The sequence below is a fragment of the Macadamia integrifolia genome, chromosome 3 (genome assembly GCF_013358625.1).
Source record: "Macadamia integrifolia cultivar HAES 741 chromosome 3, SCU_Mint_v3, whole genome shotgun sequence".
Lineage (NCBI taxonomy): Eukaryota > Viridiplantae > Streptophyta > Magnoliopsida > Proteales > Proteaceae > Macadamia > Macadamia integrifolia.
Genome location: NC_056559.1, coordinates 34,567,400 through 34,578,823, shown reverse-complemented (window position 1 = coordinate 34,578,823; position 11,424 = coordinate 34,567,400). Strand labels below are relative to the sequence as shown.

At 35.2% G+C, this 11,424-nt stretch overlaps 1 protein-coding gene across 1 annotated transcript; it reads left to right on the top strand.

The window, feature by feature from the left end:
- Positions 1-5,064: 5,064 nt before the first annotated feature.
- Positions 5,065-6,865, top strand: LOC122072806 (peroxidase 12-like). The gene is made up of 3 exons (XM_042637216.1): positions 5,065-5,376; positions 5,455-5,649; positions 6,056-6,865. The coding sequence occupies exons 1-3, from the start codon at positions 5,125-5,127 to the stop codon at positions 6,683-6,685; spliced, it is 1,077 nt and encodes a 358-aa protein (XP_042493150.1). The 5' UTR covers positions 5,065-5,124; the 3' UTR covers positions 6,686-6,865.
- Positions 6,866-11,424: the final 4,559 nt, after the last annotated feature.

Sequence of the window (11,424 nt, the reverse complement as noted above, 5' to 3'; positions counted from 1 at the left end):
TTTGTTCTGCTCTGGGGCTAAATATCTTCCCCCCCCCCCCCTCCCTTCCAAAAAAAAAAAAAGAAGAAGAAGAAGAAGAAAGATCCAGCTATTTAGCCGAATTTTGAATAAGGCCAACCCCAAGGAGTATCCTACTGAGAAGGAGAGTTTCATTAAACACACTGATTTTTCATACTGCCCTTTGATTATGGGAGAGACCTGCAACAAATTGGCAAGTTGGAATGTAAATGGATAGTCGAAATCCGAATTCGAATTCGCATTCGTATTCGTTTAGGGATATCCGGATTATAATTAAAAAAAATAATTATTCGATCCGATTAAATAATTAATTAATGATTTTGAGGGTTCTTAAAGTTTAAACAGGTTCTAGAGTATGAGGAAAAGAGTAAAAACAATCTAGAAAGATGGATTAAGAACAAATTATATTCATTGGGGAAAGAAAGGTCCGGATTGTACAAGTCAGAGAGTAAACGGATAGTAGAAAATCTGAATTTGATCCACATCAGTATTTGTTTAGGGGTATCCATATCCGGATCTGAACACATCCAATCCGAATTTGATCCGTTTACATCCTTAAATTGGCAAATTATTACAGTAGAAAAATAGACCTACACATTGGCAAGTTATTACAGCAAAAAAAAAAAAAAAAAACACATATTGGGTATTTTATACGTCAAGCTAATAATGAATAGCAAAATGATATATTCAACGAGGACAAATACAAGGGAGAGGGGGAGACGAGAGTGTGAGAGGGAAATACACAGTATACAGTACACGATAACAATGTGTAATTTCTTTTCCTTTTGTTGTTTATTTAAAGAGGAAAAGAAAGTTAACCAATCACGTCCTCTACACCTAGACATAGATTGCACGACAAGACTGATACAATACTAGGAACCATAGAATTATATGAGATTGAGTTCTTTATATATCTGTGTAATTTATGTCTCCTTGTGTCTAGCTCCTCTCTCTCCTTTCATGATAAGAGAGATAGGTATGTCATTTCATGAGGAGGAAGAGAGATAAACGAAGGGAGGTGCTAATATATACTATGCAAGCATTCCTTCTCCCTAATTATATTAACAAACCACTAATGAGTATAGGTGGACTATAATGGTGGCCAGAGATGAGTTTTTTTTCCTTTGGGACCATAATGGTGGCAAGAGATGAGTAGATATCATTGATTCACCTGCTTCCCTTTATTTTTTAATTTTTAGAACCACTTCCCCTTCTTACCAAAAAATAAAAAATAAATAAATAACCACTTTCACCTACCCTCCGACCTCCTTCCCAATTTTTATTGCCGCCATCAGGAAATTTATGTCTCCGTCGTGTTTTAATTAAAGATAATACAACTTTTGAGTATGATGTAATCGTAAATAACTTTCAAAATATTGTAAAATATTATTTAAATTATCCTTATCAAATAGCAGAGGCTAATTCAATCAAACAACTTCCATTTGCTAAAAATTGGTTTCCATGACTTTCTTTCCTCTTGTTTACTTTGAGCTTCGACCATTCTCATAAAGATCACATGTCAAGATAGAAAATACATCACATGACACATATTGCTCAAGAACGCATACAATATATATATATATATATATATATATATTTTTTTTTGAGGTAAAAGATCCCATCAATTCGAAGATGAAATCATAAAGATAAGGAATTTAATCTGACAATCGGATATGGCAAATAGAAGACTGCCATTTGGATTTACCTTTGTTCATTTAATCTCTTGATTTTCTTTTTTATGGAAATTCAATCTCCTGATTTTTACTTAGTTTGTGATCAGTAAAAGTTGATGATGCAAGAATCACCGATTATTTAAAAAAAAATGTTTTAGGACTTTAGGATAGTGGTTGAATCTACACTTGAAACTTTTTTTTTTTTTTTTTTTTTCATAATATTTATATTTATAATTTAAATAATTTAGATACATGATTCATGTTTGGTAGGTTTACGAAAAATCTCGACATCAGCATTAGTTCTATCATTAAAATTTATAGGCATAGATCCCAATGTTACATATTAGCGCATGAAAATTCAGCCCAACCAAATCGTCAAGTGGCAAAAAAAAAAAAAAAAAAAAAAAAAAATCATAACTCTGGAGTACACAATAGTGATAACCATACATGAACATACATAGCAGCATGGCAAATACACAAGAGTTAATTAAGTTTTGAAATTTGACCTATGTCTAATTCAAATCATGTTCTTTTTATCCCACAGTCAAAATGATAGGTGCCCTAGATAAGATATTTTTTAACAATATATATATATATCCATCAAAATGAGAGGAATTTACCTAATTTTAATGAAACTAAGGGGACATGATCACTCCCTAGTTATGGCATTTGCACCTAGGCACAAAGGGTGACAAAATGATGCCCCATCCTTTGAAACCTAGAAAACATATCCCTTATTTATGCTTCATCATTGATCTCCATGCTGATATAGAGGTCACATGATCAAGAGCATTCTTTTACCTTAAACTAAACCTCGTCTCCTATAACACATAAAAAAATTCCAACAATGCTAGTGTTAAAAATCTTTCCCACACCCTTACATAATGAACCATCAGAAATAGAGTAACCCCAGCAAATAAAAAAGATCCAACAATTCAATCCTAAAACCATGGAATTGGCCACTCAAACAACTACATTTCAAATTTGTCATTGCGATCATCCAAAATCGAAAACAATCACATTAATTCTAATCCAAATTGACCAATTCCACCAATCCGATTCCAATTTTTGACAGAATGGTACTATGGGTTCTACAAGCAAGGTTATGCAACCATTGATGTTTCTCATGGTTTTAGGTATTGATATTGGATCGGCCGTATCGTATCAATGTCGATTGAGACCAATCCAATACTCGATCAATCTGAGATTAGGTATCATATCGATATCTGGGAGAAAATTGTTAAGAAAAACCTAATTTTTTATGAAAAATAAAAATAATATTAACCAATCCAAATCAATACAAATTGATCCCAAATCAATTTCATACCAGTATCAGCTATCTTAAAAAAAAAAAAAAAAAAAAAAAAGAGGATTATCAGCTAAAACCTATATTGATATCGAGAGCTAAATCCTACTCTCTCCACAAAAGTATCAAAGTTACACGTCATCTCAAAGATTCGAATGACGTCACATAAGCACGTGGGTGGCAGGCCCTTCCTAGATCTTTCTCTAGCGTTTCCTTTCCACTTAATTTTCACCTTATAAAGAGGATGATTCTAACTTGTAAGACAAGCCCAATTGACTTGAAGGGAAAAATATTACTGTTTATAAAATAAGGTTTAGAATTATTACAGTGGCCAATAATACATTAGTATGAAGGATCAATCAAGAAAGGTGTATCAAGTTTCTTACTCATCCACTTGTAATCCATCCGTGGATTGCTTAAATAGTTATGGTGAATTGGGGATTGTGTGAATAAACGTATGGTCTCAAGTTCAATTTTTATAATATCAATTTGATTTGAAAAAGTTTTACGATTTCGGTGTAAATAGCTTGATTCGATTTTGATAAACTATTATTTCAGTTTCGGTTTCAAATAAACATTCTTATTTAGCCTATTCAACATTTAACAAAGAGGGAGAGTTCCTTCCGATGCCCGTATTTAATTTCAAGAGTTGAAAGGAGGTATTACATGAAACTTGTGTATCAAATATGAGGTTGCTACAGTAAGATGGGTGGGAGGCATACATTTTCGGTTCAAAGCCGGCATTGTGGCATAATTTAACCCTTTTAACAAATTATATGTCAGGTCCATGTGCTCCTTATGTTATGATGATTGTATAGGGATGGATTAAGGATGTCAATAGGCCGTTTTGATTGATTTTTTGTCTTCTAAATTTGACCGATAGTGTGTTTATATCAGATCTACAGACCGGATTCCTTAAACTGTGATTAGGCACAATGATAATCATTGGTAGAAGAATTAACCATTGTTTAAGGAAAACTCGGAGCTTCCATGGCCTTCTCAAAAAAATTTCCCTCCAAAGATAGCTACTCAACAAGGACAGGGTAAACAAGTCAAAAAGAAAATCAATTTAAGCAAAGATTCCGGATTTCTCCAACTTTATCAACATAGATGGTGAAAAGTCTTCAATAATAATCTAAAATTCTTTGATGAACCCTTGTGGGTGAAGGAAAGAAAAGTAAAACTTTCTCCCTTTCATATTTCCCTTCCCAATCTTCCATACCAGAAACCAAATTCTTGGATTACACGCATTGTGTTTACCACAAGCCCTTTCCCTTCCCTGTTCCCTTGAAAGTCTCAGCACACTTATCTTCTTTCTTTCACACACACTGAACCCATGTGACTTTTCTTATCCGAGAAAATTCTTAGACCACAGAAGAGGAATATCCACTTATGAGATTACTCTTTCTGTTTTTTAAAAGTTATTCATATAACAATTGAATGTGACATTTCAAAAAAATCACAAGACTAATCTGAATCATTTTCATTAAAGATCTTTTTTAAAATTATATATTAATACAAATTGGAGGATTTGATTGAATTAGACTCTGAAATTTGACACGTATAATTGACGAAATATATCTTTATTCATGAGACTCCTAATATTGCAAGGTCTCTGTGGAAGGGTAGATGTATGCAACATCACCTCCTTTTCGTGGAAAGGTTGTTTCCTTGATTCAAACCTATGTAGCTGTCAGGTTGCAATTACTATTGTGCTAAGACCCACCGTGTGGAAAAAATAACAAACCATTATGATAATAATAATTCACCTTTCATGAGGTTTGTAAGGAAAATTTATTAACTCTAATCCTCTAATCTAGAGTCTCCGTCCCCACCATGGGATCTGTTATCGAAAGTACCTTTAGAAGGAACATTTTCTCTTATCCTTGGTTATTTCGGGTTAAGAAGAGGTAAACGCACCAAGAAAAAAAATTAAAATCCATTGGTAATTTGTCGGCAAATTGATCACCTCCGATAGGATAAGACTATTACACAATGTAGGCTCAAGGGTTGACCACTGGATCCTTGGAGACCATTGAACGCGTCAGATCAATTAAGCCTTGGCGGTTGGGCTTCTATATAAATGAGCATTTCATATGTAGATTGCAGAACTAGCTCAGAGCAACAATGGCTTTCTCTTCTCTCTCTTCAGCTTCTGTGTCTCTGCTCTTGATCTCTTCTTTCTTCTTATTGGGTGTCTCAGAGGTACACTCTGAATCTTCCCATCATTTGGTGAAGGGAATGTCATGGTCATTCTACAAGTCCAAATGCCCTGAGGTGGAGAGCATCGTCAGGAAACATCTTAAGAAGGTCTTCAAGAAGGATATTGGCGTAGCTGCAGGCCTCCTTCGCCTTCACTTCCATGACTGCTTTGTTCTGGTCACTCTCTCTCTCTCTCTCTCTCTCTCTCCTTCTTCAGGCCTCCATCACTTTAATTTAATAACTTTGCAATTGCAGGGATGTGATGCCTCAGTGTTGCTGGATGGGTCAGCAAGCGGGCCAAGCGAGCAGGAGGATCCTCCCAACTTCACCCTCAGAGCTAAGGCGTTTCAGATCATTAACGACCTCCAAGCCCTCGTTCAGGAGCACTGCGATCGCGTCGTCTCTTGTGCAGACCTCGTCGCTCTTGCTGCCCGTGATTCCGTTTTCTTGGTAAACCTTATCCTTTCTTGTACTTCCTCCACTACTTCAAAGATGCAGTGAGTGCACTCCATGGCTAGGAATGAAAAGGGTTTTAGTACTACTTGTGATTACTAGGCTTATAGTTTTGAAGAGTCTCACTGAGAACCCAATGTGCAGTAAAAGGGATCAGATTGAGATCTCTAGCATTCGAAATCACTATACAAAATTTATATTTAACCCTCAACCCTAAAGCTCAGGCTTTTGGATTGGAAGCTATCACTCGCTAACAATTAGCTTCTTTCTTGAAAATGTCTTATAATTTTGAAGGGCCTCTCCACCTTGAAGCTAGGGTTTTTGGGTTGAACACCGTTACTCACCAAGTCACCTTCCTATCTAAAATTTTGCTTTTTCTTGTGTTTTGATTTGGTATTTGCAGTCTGGGGGTCCAGATTACAGAGTGCCCTTAGGAAGGCGTGACAGTCTAAACTTCGCAACAAGAGAAGCAACTCTAGCAAACCTCCTACCAGGGACAAGCAACACAACCGCAGTTCTCAACTTGATGGCAACCAAGAAATTAGACGCCACCGACGCCGTCGCACTCTCCGGCGGCCACACGATCGGCGTCGGCCACTGTTCTTCCTTCACCGAACGCCTCTACCCAACCCAAGACCCCACCATGGACAAGTCATTCGCAACCGAACTCAAGAAAACCTGCCCAGAATTAAACACAAGCGCCACCACCGTCTTGGATGTCCGTACACCCAACTTGTTCGATAACAAGTACTATATCAACTTGGTGAAACGAGAAGGCCTCTTCACCTCCGATCAGGACCTGTACATGGACAGTAGGACGAAGGAAATCGTCACTAGCTTCGCAGAGGACGAGGAGCTGTTCTTCGAGAAGTTCGTCAACGGCATGATTAAGATGGGCCAACTTAATGTCTTGACGGGGAAGAAGGGAGAGGTTCGTGCCAATTGCTCGGCTGTCAACTCTGATGCGTACTTGTCGACAGCGGTGGATGCCGACGGCGATGAATACGACGACGAGCAGAGCGCCGAGTTATAAGTTGTCACCTTTTTCTCATCTTATCTGAAACTATTCTACATTTCCACTAGGTGTAGGAAGACTTGCTTTTATGCAACTACCAGTCTATGCAAGATTGTAAATTTGTGGTGGTGGTGGTGGTGTTTGTTGTCGTTGTCTTAATTAAATAAAAGCAAAGTTTTTTCTCTGCTTTTACTTTCACTCTGACTGTAAAGTCTTGGATTAAATTCATATCTTAAGAGTTAAGACTCCTAATTGGTGCGAGTCTAATTTGGTATTATGTCAAAACAAATAATTATTTTTGAGAAAAATGAACTATGTCTGAACGGGAACCATTCTACCAGATAAGACAACCCTAAAATCAACTCCCATGAGGACTAATATAGGATTGTACGGGGGTGGATACTGAGTATCGACTATTCTAATACCATTTCGACTATTCTAATACTATTGATTCAAACTTAGGGTCCATTTGATAATGTTTTAAGAAATGTATTTATGTCTTTTCTGTGTCCAGAAACGAAATAAAAAGTATTTAATAAAACTGTTTTGTTTCACTCGTTTTATAAATAGAAATTGAAATTTCTACCTATTTATGATTCAAGAAACGATCCAGTCGAAACAAGTAGAACTTGTTTTACTGTTTCTAGAAACGACTCGTGACCATTCTTTCGCTTGTTACTATCGACTTCCAAAAACATGACTTATCAAACATCTTCAATTTTGTTTCTGTTTCTAGAAACTAAAATTTATGTTTCTACCGTTTCTTGAAACAGAAAGGGCAAAAACATTATCAAATGAGCCCTTAGAGAAAACAAAACCCAATAAACGACTCATATGGTGAAACTCGATCTTGGGGAATTGAAATAGTATCAATCTCAGTTGATACATATACGAAACTTATTCAAATTTGCGCTTTTACCCTTGATTCAATTCCGATACCCAATCTAGGATTGACCATGTATTGTTATCAGCCTCTAAAATTAGAACCCTGATACTAAGTCATTTCTTCTTTTTTTTTTTTTTTTTTTTTGCTAATAATGGGTATCCAAACCTTCGACGTGACTGATTTTGCATGTCCATACTAACCTCACAATCGCATGAACTGGATCATACTAGGATTGAATGAGAACCATTCATCTTTCATTGAAAACAATAAAGGACACTAACATCCCGTGTGAGTGACATTTTCTATGATTATTCCATGATTGCTCTATTTTCTCTTCATGTTGTTATAAAACTAATTTATTAATAATCTGCAAATGAAACAACATATATTGCAACCTTAACATCTTGATAGTAAGCATGACAATTAGTTATGGATTGGTGGCTCTGCATGAACTGGGCTATAATCAATGGTCACTAGGTCTACTCCAATTGTAGGGTACTCCTCTTTAGGAACAAACAGCTCAGTGTGTCCCTTCGTCTTTGCACCCACCTCTGGATTAATATCAGCCTTGGCTTCATTACTTCCTGTGCTTACACTTCGACCTGCAACAAGTAAAACCAATGAGAATCAAATTAATGAGATGGGTTCGTCTAAACTTCCCCATTAATCCATTCCAAATCATACCTTCAACAGTGATGGAGATGACTAAAAACAAGAAAAGAACCACAAGAGCACGTTTGCATGGCAACACAGACATTGTTATCTCTCTTTAGAACTTATGAATCAATTCAAATATACATTTCATTCATTGGTACAAGCTTATATAGTTGAGTATGAAATAACTTTACAAATATAAGTAATTTCCAAGATAGATCGATATTAAGACTAATTGGGAAGACAAACAATCATACTAAAGAAAGGACTTTGGGAATCTTTAAAGGCATTTTTCATATATTTATTTATTTATTAATGAAAATTTTCCATATCTTGACGAACCAAGGAGTATAGTGGTTGAGATGCCCAAGAAGTGCTAGAGCCAAAATTGAATGAAACGTTGTCAAATAAAAAAGAAATTTGGAAGTTCAAGAGTTTACGGTCATTGTTGACACTCTTTACCAAAATGACCACATAATTCCTTCTATAAAATAGTAAACAATGCACCTTCAATAAGAAGAATTTTGGAAGTTCAAGAGTTTGCATCCCTGACACTCTTTACCAAAATGACCATAATTCTTTCTATAAAATAGTGAACAATGCACCTTTTTATGCACATATGGCTCGAATTCTAGTTCTTTTTGAGTTAGTATAGATGTCACCATGAAATTACCCTAAAATAGTGATTAGTAACTATTATTTCCAACTTCAATCCTTTGGCTTAGGCTTGTGGGCCCATTTAAAAATACTCTAACACCAATCATATAATTAATTGAATAATATTATGATATATAGAAAAAGGGCCTATGAGTTGTAAAATTCATTTGTTGTCAAACTAATTCACATGTCCATCTACAACATAACAGCTAATTTTTTTTATAGTTATCAAATTCGAGCCAAAAAAAAAATGACGGAAGTCATTCTACCATTTATTTCATGTACTTTTACCTTGTTTTCAATGTTTATGATAGTTTTCTATCAAAAAAAAAAATCATATATGATTAATATAGTATCATGCAAGGGTTGACACCTATGATCAATTGTTCAGATACCATCTATACTAATTGTGGGTGAACTCAAGCTAATAAACGGCTTATAAGGTGAAAGAATCTAAGACAATATCAGCACACACCAAACCCCTTTCAAAATTGATTTGGAATCAACTCCCATATGATTGATATTGGATCTTGTGAGTGTTGCAACTAAGGATTAGTTGTTCTAATACCAGTGAAATGAATTATACAACAACTCAATCCCATAAATGACTTATAAGGTGAGAGAACTCAAGACCATATATCAAACCGCACTAAACCACTTTCAAAACTAATGTAGAATCAACACCCATATGACCGATATAGAATTGTAACACTCACAATACTCCGAATGCTTCAATTCAACAAATATTAATTGCTTTGTTAGCATGTATGTATTTTTGAAAGCCTATGTATCTAAGTTATCTCGGAAAGCCCAAAATAAAATTGTAGGGGTCTTTCTCATTTGTCTTCCTCAGCAAATAAATAAAAAATCTCAATAGCTATAAAGATAAAGCAAATTTGTAAGTGTCACAACATTAAATTAACTTTTATTTATGATATTATTAAACAAATTAACTTATTAATATCTTGCAAATGAATAGCATAGGAGCCTTTACATTTTGATACTAAGCATGAAAATTAATTATGGATCGGTGGCTTGTCATGAGCTACGGAATAATCAATGGTCACCAGGTCTGCTCCAACTGCAGGGTACTCCTCTTTAGGAATAAACAACTCAGTGTGACTCTTCATCTCTGCACCCACCACCTCTGGGTGAATATCAAGAATGGCTTCATCACTTCTTGTCCTTAACCTTCGACCTGCAACCAAAAAAAAAATAAAAACCAATTAGAATCAAATTAATGAGAAGGAATTATCTAAACTTCTCCATTAATCCATTCTAAATTATATACCGTCAACAGTGGTGGAGATGATGAAGAACAAAAAAAGAACCACAAGAAGAGCACATTTGCATGGGACCTTAGACATCATTATCTCTCTTTAGATCTCCTTGTTTCTGACCTACTCATCTCACCATCTTATATAGATGATGAGAGACTTGGTTATGTAGAGGTTTTTTTTTTTTTTTTTTTTTTTTTTTTTTTTTTTTAATTAATTAATTTGTGTGTGTGTGTTAAAATTCTGTTATAGTAATTTTAAGTGTTTTTTAGTTTCTTAGTTTTTTGGTTTTGGTAAGATTTTATGCATAAGGTCATGTAGAAACACAATCACGTCCATACAGTTTAATAACAAGTTTCTCTCTCAAGAAGGAACAATGGAGAGAGAAAGCTTTGACTGGATTTCCATTATTGTAGATTAGTTTACCATGTTTTTTTGGTGGGTTACTATGTTGGTCTTTCTGGGGATTAGTTGAGGTGTGTGTAAGCTGATCCGGACACATTGGTTTCAAAAAAAAAAAAACTTTACATGGTTTCCTCCAAAAATACGAGAAGCAGTACCTGAAAGCCTTCAATCATGTAGCCCATACTAAAGAGGAAAGTTTCAAGAAGGAAAGATCCATAATCTCAAGGATATTTAATAGGGTTGTCAGTTCTAGGCCCGGCCCAGTAAGTCTGATGGAGTCCGGATGTTTAAAGTTCAAATCGGTCTGGCCTGATTAATAAATGTCGGGCTCACATCTGGGCCAAGCTCATGATTTATATTTTTTATTATAATTGGGCTTGGTTTTAGGATTCTAAATTATTGCAGATCTTTATTTGATTAATGGGTCAGCCAAGCCTATGAGTTGTTTATTTAATTATTTTGGGTCCATGGTAAAGTAGGTTTAGGGTCTTAGTGTTGCTTTGGATCTCTGTTATCAGATGAGAAGTTGAGATTGATTAGGGTTTGTGTAGGTTTTTATTTTTATTTTTTATTTATTATATGTAATGGGAGATTCATCAAAGGAAGTATTCATGTATTTAATTTGGAAGTTTTTTTTTCTGAAGTATTGAAGAACTTCACCTCTTTCAAGCTTAATGACAGTTGTCTAGTTCAGTTGGTGAAGTTGTGGCGCACAATCCACACTTACTAGGAGGTCTCGAGTTGAGACTTCTAGCCATTACCTCACTCTCGCCTTTATATAGAATAGGTACCAATTAAAAAAAAAAAAAAAAAAAAAACCAAGGATGATATTAACTTTTAAGTATAGCTTGGTATCGACCAATTCGATATGATTACAA

Excerpts from the sequence above, each read along its gene's own strand:
- LOC122072806 (XM_042637216.1), top strand. The coding sequence starts at position 5,125 with ATGGCTTTCTCTTCTCTCTCTTCAGCTTCTGTGTCTCTGCTCTTGATC. Across the intron at positions 5,377-5,454 it reads TCCATGACTGCTTTGTTCTG|GGATGTGATGCCTCAGTGTT; the intron begins GTCACTCTCTCT and ends TTGCAATTGCAG. Across the intron at positions 5,650-6,055 it reads CCCGTGATTCCGTTTTCTTG|TCTGGGGGTCCAGATTACAG; the intron begins GTAAACCTTATC and ends TGGTATTTGCAG.